Genomic DNA, 21804 nt, shown 5'->3' with positions numbered 1-21804 from the left:
TATTTGTAAAAGAAAAATAACTATAACAAATTTCAATAAATAAATAAATATAGAGAAAAACAAAAAATCTTAAAATAAATATTAAACAAATATCATTTATTGTTTAAGCTAAAAATGAAAAGATAAAAAGTCAAATGTTTTTCTTGATTTAGTTATTTCCAATAGTAAGAAGAGAACAAAAATGAAGATGGTGAGGTTCTAATTTAAGATAGCAAACTACCTTGTCAGATTAATTAATAATATTTACTAAATTCAGCTGGGAAAGTTGGCACCAAGATGTGGCATAAACAAAGAGGTAGAAGAGAGCATTCACTTTTGCAATAAAGGGCTTCTAAATATTTTGTGTGTTAGTTGGGTGTTATTAATATTTTGTGGGGGTGTTTGTTTGTTGGTGGTTTTTTTTTTCTTCCACTTTCTTTATGAGTTATTACTTGCTTTTTATTGTGTGGCTCACAAATTAAGGTCCACACTATTAGAGTCTTTTGATAGTAAATTGATTTGGAAATTGGTGGCAAACAAATTGAGAAATGGATAAAACAGGTGTTTTTAATGTTTTCTGCAACAAGTGCCTAAATTTATTCTTAATTTTGACCTTAAAATGATCTAATTATATTTATAAATATTGAGTGATTAATTTATATGAGAATTGTATTTTATTTTAGATTATGTATTCTTAATATTTGAGTTACAAAATATTATACGTGAAATTCTCATCGTAAAGTGTTATTTTGAGTTATTTTAAGGCAATTTAAATTATATTATTCTTTAACTATATTAGTTTATAATTAAAGTCTTATATTTTGATATAGCAATTTGATTATGAATTGATTTTGAGATGATACTATAATATTTAAAAGTCATCAAAGGTCAATGACTCTACATATAAGAATGAATGACACATTTTCTCTGAGATCAGTTGTAATTTGATTATTATTTTTGAATATCTTGTGAATTATTATATGATTAGATATAATGAAAAATTTGTTTCTAATATCATCTATTCATTTAAAAAATACGAAATGTGCATTTATATAAAGTTATTATTTTTCTGAAATTAAAACTTTTTATTTATTTTCATATTATTAGTTATATATTCAAATAAATAAATAAATCTTATTTTATGAGTATATTTTTTAACTTATTATTTAGTTTTATTGTAAACAATTAAGTAATAACGTTTAATATGTATAATTGTAATCAATCTATTTTGGATACAATTATATAATTTTTTTATTTGAAATAAAATATAATTATTTTTAATTATTATAATTATAATTCACCTTACGTGGGTATACTTGTACAAATTTTATTTAGTTAAATAATTAAATTCATTTAAAGAAAAAATAAATATTATATTAATAATAGCTACATCTATTAATGTGTTATTATTAATATAATTTATTTTTGTTCAATATACGTGTGGTTTATTATTATGTTAGTCACTGGTGGAGCCAGGAATTTTATGCAGTCTGGGCAAAAACTTTACACAATTTATTATTCATTTATTTTAATTTTTACACCCTATTTTTATTAATTTTGCCCCTAATTTTGTCTAAAAATCAACTATTAAATTGTGCGGAGTACAAAGAAAATAGGGGTTAAGCCCGAGTTAACTGGGCCTTGGCTCCGCCCCTGATGTTAGTTATGATTCAAGTATTCGATCCGTATTAGAATTTTTTGGTGATGTAATATTGTACGTTATATTTTTTTTATCTCGGTTGATATTATCATTTGAGATTATAATAAATAAGAATTCTTATAATATAATAAAATTAAGTATTTTATTTCAAATATTTTTTTGTTAAAATAGATTTCAATTCTCTAAGTCTTATGTAACTGATGAATATATTTTATTGGTGTGACGTTATTTGACATGAATATTATGAGATTGGAAAAATAATTAAATACTTATTTAAAATATTTTCTAAACTCTTGAATTAATAACTCAACTATTATTCTCTATCAAGTGTGAGAATTTAATATATCAATTGTATAGAAATCATAATCAAATATCATTTATTTAATATAATATTATTCCACAGGGACTTATATTTGAGAATATTATATTCTTATGCTATTGATGAAAATTTACGTCTACTTGTGCTATATTCTCAATATTAATTAAATTAAAGTCATATATATTTTTTGCTGCATATAATAATATATGTTTCTCAAATGTGTGTGATTATATTTGTAGCATATGAGTTTTGAGTGAATTATATTTAAAATTATAGGAATTTGATCTCATTTAAATGATGATAAACCTTTTATACAATGATCGTATTCTTTTAGGTGAAATCATCTAAATAATAATATATTTAGAGTATCTCATTGTATTCAAATTAAATTAGTATCTTATTGTATAATCAGAGTATTTAATATTAGTGGACTCTAGTAAATCTTTATCTTATTTATACATGCAAGATCAGCAAGTGTGCATGTGTACACAATCATATAATAAAAAAAATTAAATTATTATTTGATATTGTCATATATTCTTGTGCGCACTATAAAATATGACGTATTCTAAGAAGACTTCAAAATATACAATAACTATAAGAAGTATTATTTTATTACACTAAGATATATTTTATTTTCTTAATCTCATGAGTAGGGGTGCGAATAAGCTAAACCAACTAATAGAGGCCTACGGCCTAGCCTACACAGTCTCAGGTCAGGCCAAACTTTTTTTAAATAGAAAAGACTTAGGCTATTTTATAAGCATATTTAACTAAAAAAGTTAGGTCACAGGCCATATAAAAAACTTTTTAAGCCTATCAGACCGACCTATTTAACTAAGCATGAACAAATTTACTATTGTTATATTGTATTTTATACTTTAAATTAAAATACAAAATAAAACATAGTTATCTTGAAGATATTATGAAAATAAGTTGAAATACCCTTATGAACAATGTTATAAGTTGTTGTCATAAGTTGTTTCAATATGTTCTCTAAAACAAATAAAATCACAAAACTTACGCTAATAGGTAAACTCGAATGAGTCAATGAAAACACATGTTTATGCTCGTTGATATTTTAATTTGTTAGTCTATTTATCATTGGTTGAACTACTTATTTACAAATATTCAAATGAAGTATGCTTTTAAGTAGGCTAATAGGTCAATCAAGCATTTGAAAAGGCTAGGCTCAAGCCTAAAAATAAACCTATGATAGGCTACTGGCCAAACTTAGGCTTTGAATTTTTTACCAGGCCAGACTCAGGCTTGAAAAACCCTAGTTCGGTCCAACCTATTCTCACTCCTACTCATGAAGTATCATAATTTGATATTTAAGTCGATATTAAAAAGACACAATATTTTTTAGCATGCAATAATATCGTGTTATTCCATCTTCAACATTCACACTTTTGCGGTCATAAATACAAAAAATGCAAGTATAATATCAATACTTCTAACAAGTATGATATTGTGTTATAAAAGTATTTATGATTAAATGTAATTACTCTCTTAACAGACCTATATGAATATTCCATGACATATAGTTTTACTTAGACCTATATGGATATTCCATGACATAGTTTAAAAACTCATTAGTATAATCAATAACCATAGACTTATAGACATGAATAAGTCTTTGATGTTTTGGGGTAGTGAGAGTTTACCATTAACATACTCATATATATGTTTGAGTCATTTTTGATAACATATTTCTCTTAACTCAAATATGTTACTTTACATTCATCATTTTTTATATAAAATGTGAGTCTTTGACATGTAAGATTTGTTTTTTAATTTATAACTTATGACACCAAGATGATACCGTTAAAAGATCACCAACACATTATTTATAACTAAATGTGAGGTATGGAATATGGACTAATTTAAATAAACTAATATTCTAAATAGGTGATCTACATGTTAATTGGTGATTAGCACTTATAGCTGATAATCTGGTTACTTATAGTAATTTATAGCTGATTTATCTCAATTCTAAATAATAAACTGTGTATTCTTCTGTTAATATGGTTTAATATGGTCTTGTTTATTTATAAATTATGATCTTTTCATTAATAAGTTTACTTAATAGCCTATGAGTTAATTAACCATAGTATGAAGGAGAATTCCACATAAAGAGTTAAGAAACTTCTGCCTCAAGTTAGGTCTTCAATCATTAGTTTCTTAAATAATTTTTATATTTAGAAACTATATAATCTTCAAATATTCTGATTTGATTCTTCAGACCTTTAAGTCTGCACCACATAGGATTGCATAATATTCCCATAATATTCTGCATTTGATAAATTTTACCTGAATAAATTATAACTGAATTTCATTAATTCAGCTCAGCTCAGGCGCGATGTTGTATGCTCCCTCATAGGACATCTTTAATCGACATGTTTTTCCTGATGTTGAAACACTTCAACTCAACATGTGCTAACATACAATAGGACTTCTTGTTGTACCTGTTCTTCTTAGCAAGATTATCTATCATATTTTACATATTTATGCTACAATAGTTTTTCCAAACATAAATGTCAATCACATAATTCAGAGGATTAACAATCTCCCCCTTTAGCTTATTTTGGCTAAAACTACATAACTATAACTCACATGTTTAAACAATACAAAACTGTTAGCAGTAATCATAAGCTAAAAACATAACGTCACAACATCTTTAATAAGACTTCTTCATGACAGTCCACCATAAATTCTTTCTCTCCCCCTTTTTAGCCATAATATGGCAAAGGCAACATCGAGAGGAAAACCAAGTATGATTTATGTCAGAACATCTTGTTCAACATCTTCTTCATAACAAATATTTTGCACTCCATTAGACTTAACACCATAGAATCACAACTTTAGGATAGTAGGAGAAATTCCTGAAGTTATTTGGTGTATACTCTTAAATGCAGTAACCTCATGATGATTACTTTGGGAGTACATGAGTAGGAAGATGGCAGATACTTTAACGCCCTATTTCCCCATCTATAATTTAAATGCATAAAATCAGAGTGATTCAAATTTTATAAGTAAACAACAAGAAACAGGATGTCACAAGTCACCTTCACAATAAAACTCATGCTTAAGTATTGAAACTATGATACATAACACAATAGGGCAAACCAACGTCATCATCATATAGTTCTCAAAACTCTAACTTCTTCATTAATAATGCAGCGGAAAACATCATAATTATTCAACTATTTCAAATCATCATGAATCCAACAAATATCAAAATAAAAGAAAGTTTACAAATACTCCCAAAATCTTTCAACATAAACAACAATAAAAACAAGCAATCATTCACTATCCCCCCCGGTGTTACGTATCAGAGCATGACACTGACTCGAACTACGCAAGGAAATGCGACTCCAACCGCTAACCTCAATCTCGAACTACTCCGGATTATCTGCACCAGTATAAAGGCAACGATCCAACAAAAGGGGTGAGATATCACAATAATATAATGAAAGGTATAATCATAGGTATACAACAGATATCTCATGTTAAACTTCAGGTTCAACGATTAATAGGCATGAATTCATAATTGATTATCAAACAACACACGATTATCACCATTCGTCAACACACATGCCAAATATACAACCAAACACATTGTTCATCAATCCAAATCAATGTTATGCAATGTGACTAACAACGACACAATGCATGTGGTACCAATTATTCGCAAAATGCCATATGTGGGCAATGGCTATCTTCGTAATGCCAACCGAAGGCAACGGCTATATTTGCAATGTCGATCCTTCGCAACAACAAATCATCTTCGCAAATTATGCAATGCATGTGACACACACATACAACAACAATTTATGCAACTACCGAAAACATCATCATCATACAACAACATAAACAAGGCAGCCGCACTGTTCTTATATCACCTTTGCAAACAAACACAATATTTCGCATTATGACACACATAATCATACGTCAGATGGAATTCCTCTTCTTCAAATACCAAGCCACTAATATTAAAATTATCATTAAAAAAATAGAAAATATTTTTAGATGCAAAACAAAACAAACGGCGCGTCAAACGGACACCCGAGTCAAAAGTTATGATTATTGGGAAGACCAGTAATTCGCCTGGCAAACACTTCCAGTAGCTTGGCCACTTTTTGGCCCTCTCGCCTGGCTTATTCGCCCGGCGAGAAAAATGCTTCGTCCGGCGCTTACCTGCGGTCAGGAAAAAATTGTTGCGTTTTCCTACACAATCAAACCAATCCCAAGTGCGATTTTTGCACCAAAACCACCACAATGAACTTATATACACATCCATAACACATACCAATCATAGAGTCATCAATATATATTATGCACATCGAATTAAAGCACATCATAACACCAATTGTACACAATTTGTCATCAAATTATAAACCTCAAACCTAAAATTCATCTACCCAAGACCTAACATGTGATCCGTCATCTACTCAAAATTATACTCATCATTAGATAGTCTGAACCCCATCCTTACCTTAGGTTTTTGGTTCATTAGCTCTAGCAATGGCTTCTTTTCTTATTCTTCCTCTTTCTCTTTTCTGCCTCTTCCTTCTCTTTTCCACAATTGACCAGAAAACCTATTCTTTCTATTCCTTTTCTACTTAAATAATTATTATATTATTTAACTTAATATAACATAATAAATATCCTATTATTTTACTAATAATAATAATAAAATAATCTCTAGCATTCTCACTACACCTTATGCTTCTACTTATTTAGCCATACACCTCATACCTCAAGCCCAACCGATTCTACACAACACCTTAGCTCTTATGAATTCTAAGACAACTACCCCACATCAAGGCATATAACATCACAAAATTCATAAACAAATACATACACATCATATCATCTAATTACTTCTAATTGAAAATAATTCTAATTAAGTTGGAGCGTTACAACTTTCCTCCACTTAGAATATTTTTGTCCTCAAAAATTACCTGACTCAAACAACATCGGATAAGTCTCTCGCATCTTACTCTCTAACTCCCACATCAAGCTTTCTCTGGCAGTTTCCTGCCAAACCACTTTCACTAAGGCAATCTCCTTGCCTCTTAGCTTCTTCATCTCTCGATCCTTAATTCGTACAGGCACAGTCTTAATAGTCAAATTGCCCCGCACTTGCACATCATCCATATGAATCACATGAGATGGATATGAAATATGTTTTCGGAGTTGCGACACGTGAAACACATCATGTAAATTCGACAAGTTAGGTGGCAAGGCCACCCTATAAGCAACATTTCCTACTCTCTCAGAAATCTGATACGGTCCAATAAACTTAGAAGTAAGCTTCTTTGACTTCAAATCACGACTTACACTGGTCACTGAAGACACTCTCAAGAACACCGATCTCCTTCTTGGAACTCAAGATCCTTCCTTCGCTTATCATGGTAACTCTTTTGCCTACCCTATGAAGCTTTCATCTTATCATGAATTAATTTCGCTTTCTCAGTAGTTTCCCGCACAATCTCTGGCCCCAACACAACTCTTTGACCAGATTCATACCAACACAATGGTGTTCTGCACCTCCGACCATACAATGCTTCGAAAGGTTCCATACAAATACTAGCATGGAAATTATTGTTAAAAGTGAACTCGGTCAATGGTAGAAAACTATCCTACGTACCTCTTTGTTCGAGAACACAAGCCCTCAACAAATATTCCAACGACTGGGTAGTCCTCTCTGGCTGCCCATTTGTCTGTGGGTGATATGTTGAACTGAACTTCAGCTTAGAATCCAACGCCTCTTGCAGACTCTTCCAAAAATCTATGGGTGTTCATTGGTTCGGGTAAATCCGAACCAAACCATAGTGTTTAGATTGGACGTTTTTTCAGTTCGGGCAAGAACCGAACCAAACAAATGAAATCCAATGACAATTGGTTCGGGCATCGAATTTTCAATTTTCTACCCGCAAACCCAACCCAAGCGAACCATAATTAATTATCATAAAAATTACTACCAAATATTCAACTTCAAGAAGAAAAAAAGAGAAATGTCGTATGTAAACAAATATGCTATTTTAATTTGTTATTAGAAAATTGTTAGTGTAATATGGTAACTGAGCATAGAGCTATGAAACACATTCACTATCATACTAACTCAAGTGACTGGCTATAGATTCAAAAGCTTTTATGTTAGATATTTTCCTTGTTAGATATTTTTGAAACTATTAGAGAAAAATTGCTAGTCTAATATTTATAATTGAACACTATTAATATTATTATTTTTTATATTATTATGAAAAATTAATTTCCGTAAATAAGTTAGTTTTTTCAAATATTTTTGCATTTTTTATCTACCCGATTAATCCAACCCAAACCAACCTGTTGTTTCTCGGTTCGGTTCAGTTTGGACTTTATCGCAAAAATATACAAATCCAATCCAAACCAATCAATTTAATTTTAATCGATTTCGGTATTGAATTCTCTCAAAACCGAACCAAACCGACCCGCGAATACCCCTACAAAAATCATACGTGAAACTCTCAGTACTGGAAAACTGATATTAATCTGAATAAAATGAGCCGACTTCGTCAGTATATCAACAATTACCCAAATCACATCATGTCCTCTCGGAGTGTTTGGTTATCCTTCCACAAAATCCATCGATATACTATCTCATTTCCATTCCGGAACATCTAATGAATGCATCAACCTTGCTACCCTTTGATGCTTTACCTTCGACATCTGACAAGTTAAACATGCATATACAAACCGCACAACATATTGTTTCATTCTTGGCCACCAAAATATTTTCTTTAAGTCTTGGTACATTTTAGCAGCTCCTGGATGAATACTCAACTTGCTTCTGTGACCGTCTTCTAAAATCATCTTTTTCATTTTTGTGTCATCAGGAATACCATTTCGGTTGCGGAACCTCAACACACCTTGCACATCTATCTTAAAATCACTATCTTTGGTCTGATCATTCGCAACCATCAAATTCACTAACTTCACATCCAATTATTGAGCTTCTTTGAGGTTATCTAGGAAATCACTGTTAATTTTCAGCATTCCAAACATCACACTCCGGGGTTTCACTTTGCAAACCAAATTCATTTGTCTGAAATGTTCGATCAATTCCAACTCTTTAACCATCATTGCCGACATATGCAAAGTCTTCCGACTCAAAGCATCAGCTACAACATTAGCTTTACCGGGATGGTAATTCAAGCCAAAATCGTAGTCCTTCAACAACTCTAACCATCTTATCTGTTTCATGTTTAATTCCTTCTGGTCAAACAAGTACTTCAAACTTTTGTGGTCACTAAACACTTCAAATCTGGAGCCATAGAGATAATGTCTCCATATCTTCAAAACAAAAACCAATACAACTAATTCTAGATCGTGAATCCTCAACTTCCTTGACGCATATGCTACCACTTTATTATTTTGCATAAGCACACCACCTAAACCCAATTTAGCAGCATCACAATACACAACAAATGATTCTTCAGGATTAGGCAAGATCAAAATCGGAGCCGTTGTCAACCTCTTATTTAGTTCGGTGAAACTTTCTTCACACTGAATATCCCACACAAATGCTATGCCCTTATAAGTCAGCTGAGTTAACGGAAGTTCTAACTTAGAAAAACCTTCAATAAACCTATTGTAATGACCAGCCAATCCCAAAAAGCTTCTAATCTCAGTAATTGACTTCGAAGCTTCCCACTACAACACTGCATCTACTTTTGATGGGTCTACATCAATACCATCACCTGAAATAACATGTCCAAAAAAACTCACCTACTGCAACCAGAATCCACATTTGGATAGCTTCACATACAACTTATTTTCCTTCAACACCTGCAATACAATCCACAAATGTTCGAATGTTCCTCTCTTGACTTGGAGTAAATCAGAATGTCATCGATAAACACCACTACAAATTGATCCAAGTAAGTATAAAAAATACGATTCATATACTCCATAAATACTCCTGGCGCATTAGTAACACCAAAATGTATCACAGAATACTCATAATGTCCATAACGAGTTCTGAAAGCCGTCTTCTAAATATTATCACCTTTAACTCAAATTTGGTGATAGCCCAACCTCAAGTTAATCTTTCTAAACACTTTGGCACCCACCAATTGATCCATCAAGTCGCTTATTCTCGAAAGTGTATACTTGTTTTTAATCATCACTTTGTTAGGCTGCCGATAACCGACACAAAGTCTCATACTACCATGTTTCTTCTTCACTAGCAACACCGGCACTCCCCAAGGCAATATGCATGGTCTCACAAATTTCTTTTCAAGTAGCTCTTTCAACTGCTTCTTCAATTCTTCCAATTAAGATGCCGACATCCTGTATGGTGCCATTGAAACGGGTCTGATACCAGGTACAAGATCAATAGAAAGTTCTACCTCTCTTTCTAGCGGCTCATCTGGAATATCATTTGGAAAACTTTAGGAAAATCCCGCACCACTTGCAACTCATCAATTTCAGCCTGATTCTCCATAGACAAATATGTCATTAAAGAAAACACCATAGGCTCATCTTGCATCAACTTGTTTAACTGCCACGCAAACAAAAATTCAGTTTCCCCTCCTCTTCAGGAGTAGAAAACCTCACTATTTTGTCATAACAATTAATATGAACGTAGTTGTACTCCAACCAGTTCATATCCAAGATTACATCTAAACCATCCAACGACAAACAAACCAGATCAACAGCAAAATCTCTGTCAAATATTGACAAAGGACACTTCAAGCACACTAGAGAAGTAGTTATCGATCCCTTAGCTGGAATCTTAACAACCATTTCTCCATTCATAGAAGACAACTCAAGGTCCAACCTCTTCACACAGTCAGCATCATTAAAATAATGCGTAGCACCAGTATCAAGAATAGTGATTAAAGGAGTACTATTAATGAAACATGTACCTCTTATAAAGCGGTCTCCACCAGATGCCTGCATCCCAACTAGAGCAAACACCTTTCCACTAGTCTGTGCCTTCTTTGATTTCTGACAATGAGTGCTAATATGTCCTTCCTCACCACAGTTGAAACATATCACTTCCTTGTGTGTACAATCTGCTACCTCATGTCCAGTCTTACCATAACGGAAACATCTTTTCACTTTCTCAGTACAAGCATTACTTTTGTGACCAGGTTTCCCACACTTGAAACATACAATACCAGTAGGAGCACCTTCATCACTAGTTCTTTTGCCATCAGCCATTCCCTATTTACCTTTGTCAGCCGGAGCATTGTAAGGCTTCCCATGATACTGTGGTTGCATGTTCCTCTTCTTATTGACGATCTTGTAGAGAGCCTTACTATCCTCCTCAAAAATCCTGCAGCTATTCACCAAGTCATGAAACTTACGGATATGCTGATACCTAATCGCCTTATTGATTTCTGAGAGAAATCCATTCTCAAACTTGATGCACTTCAAAATTTCAGCACTCGCTTCGTTATAATGAGGATAATAGTTCTCCAACTCCAAGAACTTGGAAGCATACTCAGTCACCGACATCTCTCATTGTTTCAGTTCCAGAAACGCTATCTCCTTCTTACCGTAGACATCTTATGGATAGTACTTCACCAGAAACTCCCTGTGAAACACAAGCCAAGTAATAGCCTCACCTACGCCTTCCAGTCTTTGATGAGTGGTTACCCACCAGTCATCAGCTTCTCCTGCTAGCATATGCGTACCAAAATGCACCTTTTGTGCATCAAAACAATCCGTAAGTCGAAAGATTCTTTCAATATCTTTGAGCCATTACCGTGCTCCTTCATGATCATGCTTTCCTCAGAGCGTAGGTGGGTGATTCCTCTGGAAAGTTTCTAGCACACGGGACCCATCGTTCTCGCCAGCATTAGGCTGTTGCTGCTTAGCTTGAGCCATAGCCTCGAAAGCAACAACAATAGCATCATCGTTTCTTCCATCCATCTTTTGTCTTCACCAAAACATCAAACAACGATTAGAAAGATCCAAAGATAGTACTCGACCATTGCTACACTAACTAGTCAACAAAAATGTAAACAAAATTGTTTACCCAATTCGATGACAACAACACCTACTCTGGGGGCTACCAAGCCAGGAAGGAAATCTACTATCAGTAGTACTAGTTTGAAGCTAAACTAATCCTAAGTTTACAACTTCTCTCCTAATCCCTACCCAATGCAACTTATAGCTAGGTCCTCCTTAGATATGGGAAATCACCATTCCACTTTGAATCATCACAATGATGTCTAAGAGTCCCAGTCCCAATTACTATTTCGACGACCTTCCACCTACCTAGAGAACACAATTCTGTACACACAAACAAACCGGAGGACACACTTCCATGACAACCTAGCTAAGTCATAAAATCCAAACTCCACCGTTTTTAACTTTCCTCCTAACTAAGAACACGACTTGGAGTTGCTTACAAGCTTCCTCCAAGAACACAACTCAATCTTACCTACCGATTCCGAGGAGAACAATGACCATCTCATAACCCGGGTGGTTCACACACAAACCAACTCTCCTAGTGAGTGGTGACAGACTCAACCCTAATAATATGAAAGTTACATTTTTGGCTGGTGGTAAAACCTAGGTTACAAAGCTTCTATTTATAACTTATTCCCAACTGAACTTGGGCTACAATTACAACAAATCAGCTGCAATAAATCAGCAAAAACTTCTGCCTCAAGTTAGGTCTTCAATCACTAGTTTCATAAATAATCTCCATATTAAGAAACTGTATAATCTTCAAATATTCTAACTTGATTCTTCATAGGATTGCATAATATTACCAGAATATTCTGCATCTGATCAATTATAACTGAATAAATTATAACTGAATTTTATTAATCCAGTTCAGCTCAAGCGCAATGCCGTATGCTCCCTCATAGGACATCTTTATTCGACATGTTGTTCCAGATGTTGAAACACTTCAACTCAACATGTCCTAACATACATTAGGACTTCTTGCTGCGCTTGTTCTTCTTAGCAAGATTATCTATCCTATTTTACATATTGCTGCTACAATAGTTTTGCCAAACATAAATGTCAATCACATAATTAAGAGAATTAACACCCTTTTTATTTCTTTTGGTTGTTGAAATACTTGTGGGTATGATGAGGAATGCGGTGTCTTCGGGGTCTTTTATGGGTTTCATGATATCAGATTCAATTCATTTCGAGATGCTCCAATTTATGGATGATACAGTGCTTATTTGTGATGGATCGCGAAACAAATTATGGTGTATTAAGGAGATATTGCATGGTTTTGAGTTGGTTTCGGGTTTATGCATTAACTTAAACAAAAGTAAGTTGTATGGCATTCATTTGGATAACAATGTGTTGGATGTGGCTTCAACTTTTTTGACTTGTAAAATAGAGAAGTTATCCTTTGTCTTCTTTGGTATTCCAATCGGTGGAAATCATAGGCGTTAGGAGTTTTGGGCCAGTGTTATTTTAAATATGAAGAAAAGATTAGGGACTTGGAGAGGAAAGCATCTCTCATTGGGAGGTAAAATGACTTTACTAAATTATATGCTTAATAGTATTCCAATCTTTTTGCTTTCTTTCTATAAAGCACCCAAATGTGTGTTGGAGAATATTATTAAGATTCAAATGGATTTTTATGGGGGATGGGAGGAGGAGGATATGTTGGGTTAGTTGGGAATGTATCTGCCGTAGTGTGAAGAATGGAGGTTTAGGAGTGAAGAGTATTGAATTGTTTAATCTTTCTTTATTGAGTAAGTGGAGTTGGAGATTTATTATGGATACGGAGGAGCTTTGGTATGATTTAATTCAATTTCATTATGGTAGGGGGTTTGAGGAGTTATGTAGTAATTATAATGGCAGGGGGATTTTGAAATTTTCTCTTTGGTGGAGGGATGTTCCGAGTATTTGCGACACGAAGTTTTATGGTCAATATTGATTTCTTGATTCTCTTTCTGGTAAGTTGGGGAATGGAGATTTGTTTAGTTTTTGGGATCATTATTGGGTGGGTTCTACACTTTTGAAGATTCTTTTTCCTCGATTGTTTGATGTGTGTGAATCTAATTCTTTAACAGTGACCAATATGGGTAGATGGGGGAGGATGGGTGGGGTTGGTATCAATTCGACGGTGTTGGTGGGTGAGCTTGGAGATGATTGGAATGATTTTATGGATATTTTTAAGGATGTTAATCCGGTTAGGGATGGTGTTGATAGGGTGGTTTGATGGAGGGATGTGAATGGCTTTTCAGTTAAGAATTGTTTTAAGAAATTATATGAATTGAAGATTTCGAGTAGGGTGGACAATGAGAGTAGATTATATGAGATCCATCGTATATGGAAAGCAAAAGTTCCTTGTAAAGTAAAGTTGTTTGGATGGAGATTTACTTTGGATGCATTGCCTACTAGAAGAGAGCTTCGGCATAGAGGGATTATATTGTCGGAGGATGCTTCTTTGTATCCTTTTTGTGGGTTAGAAGAGGAAACTATAGGTCATCTTTTTTTTGGGATGTTCCAAGGTTAGGATGCTTTGGAAGGAGGTTTTTAGTTGATTTGGAGTGGATTTTGAGATGATTTTTGATACGACGGTTATGTTGGGTGTTCTATCCGGGGACGATGTGTTGAAGGTGCTTTCATTGAAAAAGGAAAGTATTATTCATGTGTCTTCTTTTGCTTCTTATGGCTATTGGTTTGTTGGAGTATTTGGGTTAGTCGGAATAATTTATTTTTTAATAATGTTAATTGGAATGTTGCCGACATTAGTCTTTTTGTAAAATTTATTGGTTGGGATTGGATATGCATTTTAGCAAAAGATGGTAGTGATTTTAGTAGGAATTTATGGTTTGCCAACCCATCTTTATATATTGGGTTGTAGTGGTTGATTTTGCTTTGTTTTTATGTTTTTCCTTTGTATTGGGTTGTACCCCTTCTGCTATAATACAAGTGTCTATAAAAAAAAGGTATACATAATATATGATATAAAATATTATTTTTTAATAACAGTAAATATCCATGGCAATATTATTTTAATTTGAATTTATTTATTTATTTTACAACTTATTTTGTCGTTGAAATCATAATAACTATAGTGTTTGTATATACACTTATACAAACACTAGAAAATACAATTATTAAACATTAAATCTAGTGCAGCAACAATAATTTCCTCTACAATCTGCTTCGTACTGCTCTGGAAATAATGAACAAGCGTATGAACACCCTCGGATATCACAGTCTATCTTTGGCGCTATCTCCCAAGTTGGGAGTCCCAACAACATGTTCCTACACATGATCTGGCAGGAGGAGGAGCAGAATCTAGTTCTTCTCCATAAAAAAGAAAACACATTAGAAATTGTGTGTGAATCATAGACATAGAAGTATTGATTAAAGTAAAACCATATACATAGAAATAAAACAAAACATGGTTTCTATTAATAAAAAGAAAATTCATTTGAAAAAATTATAGAACTAGTGTTACCTGATGCTAATACTACAAGAATGCTTAGAATTGCAAAGGTGTAATGGAGATTATTGATGCGAGTAGCCATTTATTTCTTTGTTGAAAGATGGACGATCAATGCCTTTCCAGTCTTATTTATTATGGACAATTTACTTTCTAAATTTATTTAATAATAAAAAAAATCTGATATATTATTTTGTCTGATTTTTTAATTATTCAATTAAGCTAAAAAAATAAAGAGAAAAAAGAAAATTCAATGACAGTTGTAAAATAGTTTCACCCTGTCAACCAATAAAGGGGCATGCATCACTGTAAATTCTAATTTTATAGTTAAAATACTGAAATATTGATTTTTTAGCCATTCTCTAATGGAGAGTTATCATTTTTGAAATTGAGTATTTTATTTTATTAATTTATTTATTTTACTTTTTGGAAACATAAGAATGGTGAATATTTACTTTTTCTTTAAATAGTTTCATAGAGGACTATTTAAATGGCTATTTTAGTAATTTTTTAATGAAGTTATCATTTTTGAAATTGAATATTTTATTTTATTAATTAATTTATTTTATTTTTGGAAACGTGAGAGTGATGGATGAGAGTTATCATTTTTGAAATAAAATATTCTATTTCATAAATTTATTCATTTTATTTTTTATAACGTAAGAGTGATGAATATTTACTTTTTTTTTTTTTAAACTAGTGGGATATCCATGCGTCTACACAGATATTGTTGTGGATTGCGAAATATCCCACAACCCAATTGTTTAAATAAATTATAATTATTATTAATTATTGTTTATTTTACGATAATGGCCATTAATAAGTGTTTAAAACAAAACAAACTAAAAAATTTATCCGAAAAATATATCAAATTAAATAGAATCAGATTTTAATAGTCTTAAAAAATTCTACTTTTAATGTTTATTACTAACTAAAGTTTATATATATATATATATATATATATATATATATATATATATATATATATATATATATATATATATATATATATATATATATATATATATATATATATATATATATATATATATATATATATATATATATATATATATATATATATGGGGACAACTTCTCTACCCATCACAAAAAGTTGGGTAGTGTACCTCCAACCAATCATATGATTCCATCTCATTTAACACATTTAATTATTTGTTAAAATACAATAAATGTTGGTTGTTTTCAAAGAATTTTATAAAGGAGGTAACCTTACCCAACTTTTTGAGTTGGGTAGATAAGAATTCACCTATATATATATATATATATATATATATATATATATATATATATATATATATCACATTTCACATTTATCCTATATGATGGAAAATGGCTCTAATTATTTCTCTATGTTTGTCTGATATTGCATCTATGAACAGTAGCAAGAGAAAAATAACCAGCTAAATAATTATCTTGTTGTTTTATATTTTGGCTCTAAAGACTAAATCACGTTGTATTTTCAATATTTATTCATTGTTATTAAAGATTAAAGTATTTCACTCAACATACAAAAACTGCATATCTATCACCAAAGTTTTTTAAGCTACTATTTTGAACACTGATGATTTAGATGTTCAGTCTAAAAAAGAATAATGTTATTGATTTCAATCTATGTACAAAATAAAATCTTATTTTCAAATATATATACCAGAGCTATCATGGTCAGAACAACAAAAAAAGAGTTACAATTACAGAAAAACAACCAAAGCTTAATTAACATTTTATATGTTAAAAAAAATAATATAAAAGAAGGCACACGGATTTTATATGTCAAACTGATAAGAATAAAGAATATTACCACAATTGATATTATTAAGAAAAATAACATTTACAAATTGGGTTAAATTCAGAATTTGTATAGCTTTTATATATATATATATATATATATATATATATATATATATATATATATATATATATATATATATATATATATATATATATATATATATATATATATATTAATGATTTTAAGTGAAAGAGAGTTGTATTTCAGCAACAACTAAGTATACCAACACATGAATAACTTAGAACAAAAACCGTGAAAGCAAAATTAGTGAACACTAATACATTCTTAATTGTCGGAGGCACGACTTGCTGCCATCTATAAATGACTGTTCGAAAAAAACAGCAACACAAGTTACTTAACTGAAGAAAGATTTGCAAATAAGCAGAAGTAAACAGTTTATACCTTTGGAACCGACAACAATCAATGTTACCAAACAAAGAATATAATGTATCCAAAATACAACCCCTGAAATAACAACGTCAAAATATTAATTGTAGATAGAAAAAAAATAGCAGATTGTGAAAATTCCGATGTGTAATAATGCTAGTGTCATTACGGTGGCTATTTGTCAACATTATATATTAAATTGCATATCACGCAACAACAGTGGTCCAAATTGTGCAACACTATAGTGGCTATTTAGCAATTTTGGGATGTACTAGAAGAATTAAAATTAGAAAAAGAGCCTGAGTTTCGAGCTATTAAGATTCATATATATTCCAAAGTGGTTGTTCAAAATACTTTGAATTTAGGATTTTTTTGTAGTATAATTGAAATGCGATTAATATAAACAAATTCATCAGTTGCTCAAATTGAAATGAGAGGTTTGAGTTGGTTATTTCACGATTCACGTGATCTAGGTCATAATTTGATGCTTTATGAGCGAATTCGTGCTTAAATTGGAGTCTCTACTCTTATAATTGCTAAGTAATTTTTATTTTTATTTTTTCGACTATCTTTTTTTTTTTTAAATAAAAAAACTAAAAGACTTAAATGCACTTTTGGTTCCTGTAAGTTAGCTAGCTTTTGATTTTCGTCTCTGTAAGTTTTTATTTTGGTTTGAGTCACTATATCTTACCTTTTGCTTGAGGTTTAGTCCCTAAAGGCAAAATTCGCAGGAAAATCTGCAAGTTTTCTGCGAATTTTCCTACAAATTTTTCTGCGGATTTTGAATTTAGGGAATAAAACAAACGCGAAAGTGAAATATAGAGACTCATACAAAAAAATCTTTTACAAAGACGATAATAAATAACTAACTAACTTAAAAAAGACCAAAAGTACATTTAAGCTCAACTAAAACTATACAAACTAAATTTATAATAAGTTATTTTCTTATAAGAAAGAAATATGATATGAGGTGGCAAAATAAAATAATTTCATAAATCATATCTAGTCCTTCATGCAAAAAGTTTATTAAAAAATACTCCCTCCGTCCCAAATTATAAGAGAAATTCACTTTTTAGATTCATTGAATAATTAATGTATCTGGTCAATATATAGACCAGATACATTAAATATTCAATGAATCAAAAAAGTGAATTTCTCTTATAATTTGGGACGGAGGGAGTAGATTATAACATTCTTGTTTTCACGAGTGATTCAATTCAAGCCAGTTACACATCACTTGGTTAGATCTGAAACGTAAACAAAGTTTCTCATTGTTTCTAACCATCCAAACAAGATCTTTCCCATCGTCGCTGATTCTCAGAGATCTCAACTTTTTATTTTACTCATCAATGAGTTACCGAAGGTTCGTTCATCCTTAATCCTCTCGATTTTAATAATTTACGAATTACAATGCACGATTCCGCGATTTTGTGTAATTTACTATTAGGTTGATGTGCATTTTCTTTCAATTTGACAATTTTGTGATTGTGAATATGCTTTTGGGTTGGTTTTAGGTTTAGATGATGATTGATTCGATTATAAGACGATTTCAACATAAAATAAATTGATATAATCTGTCCAGTAAAAATCTGAAATGTACTTTGAAATTTGAAAGTGTGAAATCTCAGAATTGGGGAATATTCATTAGCGAAATCTAGAAAGCAAAATCCACAGAGTCTCGCAATCCCTACGCGAGCAAAGAAGGGAAGGATAACATTCTCAAGTGTGAAATCTTATTTGCTTAATGCTTAATGATAGCTTAAATTGTATTTGTTTGCCATGTTATGAATGAGCTATGGTCTTGAGACTATCTATGTTACTACTTACTACATCAAATAGTAGATACCAAAAATACATTGTGGTTTTATATAAAAGATATAAAGTTAGTCCACAAATAAAAATGTTGTTTTTGAATTTTTCGAAGAGCAGAGAGCTTTCAGATGTGATGCAATTATTTTAAATGTCTCGGTGTTAATTTCCTCAGTGCCTTGTTATTCAGTTTTTAAATCATATAAGATCTTTAACTTGTTGTTGATATTGATTCCAGATGTATTAAACGATATTAGAATTAAATAAAAAATGTTTCAAGATGAAAATCAGGATAAACATTTCATGTCAAATTTCTTGTTAGATACTTTGTTAGTCATGCTTTATGTCTTGATTTTATATACTTTGCTATCCTTTTTTTAAGCCCTTGTTTTATATCCTTAAACCTTTTTTGTAGAGTTATTTAAATTTCATATTGATATTGTTTTGTTTTCTGCAAACTTTGTTTGTCTTGAGTGACACATGTACAATGGAACTATTGCTTAAGGGAATCTGTAGAATCTATTATCTGGGGGAGTTAGTAGAGGAAAATTCATTGGTTTAGTCTGTCAGTAACAGGTTATAGAAAATTGTTTGTGAAAATATGGTGTAAGCTATCATATGCCATGAAATTAGATAGCTTCTTTTCTTATATGGAATTCAAACCATTGAGAGCCTGTCTGAGTTAAAAGTGTACAGATGATTTTCATTTTTTTTCCAATTGTCTTTGCCATCTTTTAGAAGATTTCATTTTTTTTATTCTAGTTATTTTTTTCCAGAAAATGGTGATCTCTTATTGTATTTTAAGTCTTAATCTGTTTGATTTTCAAATACAGAGACAATAGGTCGTCCAGATCATCACTTTTAGATGGTCTTGATAGTCTAGAGGAGGGTGGTTTAAGGGCTTCTTCTTCTTACTCCCCTGAAATAAATGAGCGCGATAATGATAAAGCCATAGATACTCTCCACGACAGAGTTTCTTTTCTAAAGCAAGTAAGATTTGTTTATTCAAATATTAGTTCTCTTGTATGTATCAATTAATTATTTAATTTCTTCTCCTGACATCAGGCTTTATGAATTATTGCTTATTAAATCTACAATAGTCTTTTTTTGACGGTAATTATATCTATAACATGGAAAGTTCGGTTAGTATTGGAATTATTATTTGCCATGAGGAGGTCGAGACTTATAATGTTTACTTAATCAACAGTTAACAGGTGATATACATGAGGAGGTCGAGAGTCATAACAGCATGCTTGATCGGGTGGTATGTAAATTACATACTTTGCCTGATTCTATGAAAAAATTTTCTATGTTCTGATTAGATTCCTTTGTAAATTAGGGTAACAAAATGGATGGATCAAGGGGTATGATGTTGGGAACCATGGATAGATTCAAGAAGGTACCATTTTTACCTTTGAATGCGCCTCATTATGTTTGCTTTTACCTATCACATTATTGGAAAATGATTTAGTGTATGGAAACTGAATTTTGTAGGTTTTTGAGAAGAAATCAACGAGGAAAACATGCTCACTTGTGGGATATTTCGCACTTGGCTTCATATTCATATACTATCTTATTAGGTAAGATGATTTGATATTCCTTTCACTTTTTGTCTTTTGATCATGTTCACTGGAATGGAAGCACTTGTAGTGAATAAAAACATAGGTTAGATTTGATATTTAGAACGCACTGATGCAAACTCGCATGTGCTTTGCAGGATGCTTGGATATTTTACACTAGGATGAAGCCTGTTATATTAAGCTAGCTAGATTGCAGAAAGGATGTTTCAAGTAAAATTTTGTTCCTATGCTGTAAAATGTTCGAACCATTGGGATGTGGTTTGAAACCCGGTTGGGAAAAATTGTGATATTTGAAACTTACTGCATAGGTGAAGCTTAACAAACGTATATTGTTTACTTTCCCTCCTGTCCTGGTCCCGTATAATTTTTTTTTCACAAGGGACACTACAGCTTTGAATTCTTTTGTTAGGTAAATTCTAGATAGTACGAAATCGTATATTTCTTGGGTGAGCATAATGAAACTAACACTTACCAACTAGGATGCCAATTTTCATCCTTATGTTGGGATATTCACTGCAACATTAAGAGACCTACAGACAGGGAATTTTTCTGCTGGGGAGAAAGTCTAGAAATTGCCTGCAGGTAATCTGCCAAATCACGGGTTAAGTTTGATTGGTTTCAGGCCCAATATGACCCAATTTACCAACACTCGCCCACCCAAGAAAATGACATATCGGGAGTTTCTCTTTCCACCCTTATGGTGTGGAATGTACCTCTAAAAATCCTAGAATTTAGGTTTTATCGGAGATACATCTCCGAATGCACCAAATCTCCCTTTTTACATTTTTCTGAGGTTAATTCAGAGATGTATCTTCGAAAATACACCTG

The 21804-nt window shown here is 31.7% G+C and overlaps 1 protein-coding gene across 2 annotated transcripts; it reads left to right on the top strand.

Moving 5' to 3' along the window:
• Positions 1-18757: 18757 nt before the first annotated feature.
• On the top strand, positions 18758-21373 carry LOC131625848 (bet1-like SNARE 1-2). 2 transcript variants are annotated; one of them, XM_058896677.1, is made up of 6 exons: positions 18758-18950; positions 20230-20386; positions 20604-20660; positions 20736-20795; positions 20868-20976; positions 21114-21373. In XM_058896677.1, exons 1-6 carry the CDS (start codon positions 18937-18939, stop codon positions 21134-21136), a joined length of 420 nt encoding a protein of 139 aa, XP_058752660.1. In that variant the 5' UTR covers positions 18758-18936; the 3' UTR covers positions 21137-21373. The 2 variants fall into 2 exon arrangements, with proteins under 2 accessions (XP_058752660.1, XP_058752661.1); XM_058896678.1 differs by having other exon boundaries at positions 18760-18950; positions 20891-20976.
• Positions 21374-21804: the final 431 nt, after the last annotated feature.

Source organism: Vicia villosa, unplaced genomic scaffold (assembly GCF_029867415.1).
Source record: "Vicia villosa cultivar HV-30 ecotype Madison, WI unplaced genomic scaffold, Vvil1.0 ctg.000244F_1_1_4_unsc, whole genome shotgun sequence".
Lineage (NCBI taxonomy): Eukaryota > Viridiplantae > Streptophyta > Magnoliopsida > Fabales > Fabaceae > Vicia > Vicia villosa.
This window is presented reverse-complemented; position numbering and strand designations above follow the sequence as displayed.

What these genes read in the sequence shown, in the direction of transcription:
- LOC131625848 (XM_058896677.1), top strand. An exon ending in CCATGGATAGATTCAAGAAG is followed by an intron (nt 20,796 to 20,867) that starts GTACCATTTTTA and finishes AAAATGATTTAG; the next exon opens with TGTATGGAAACTGAATTTTG. An exon ending in TTCATATACTATCTTATTAG is followed by an intron (nt 20,977 to 21,113) that starts GTAAGATGATTT and finishes TGTGCTTTGCAG; the next exon opens with GATGCTTGGATATTTTACAC.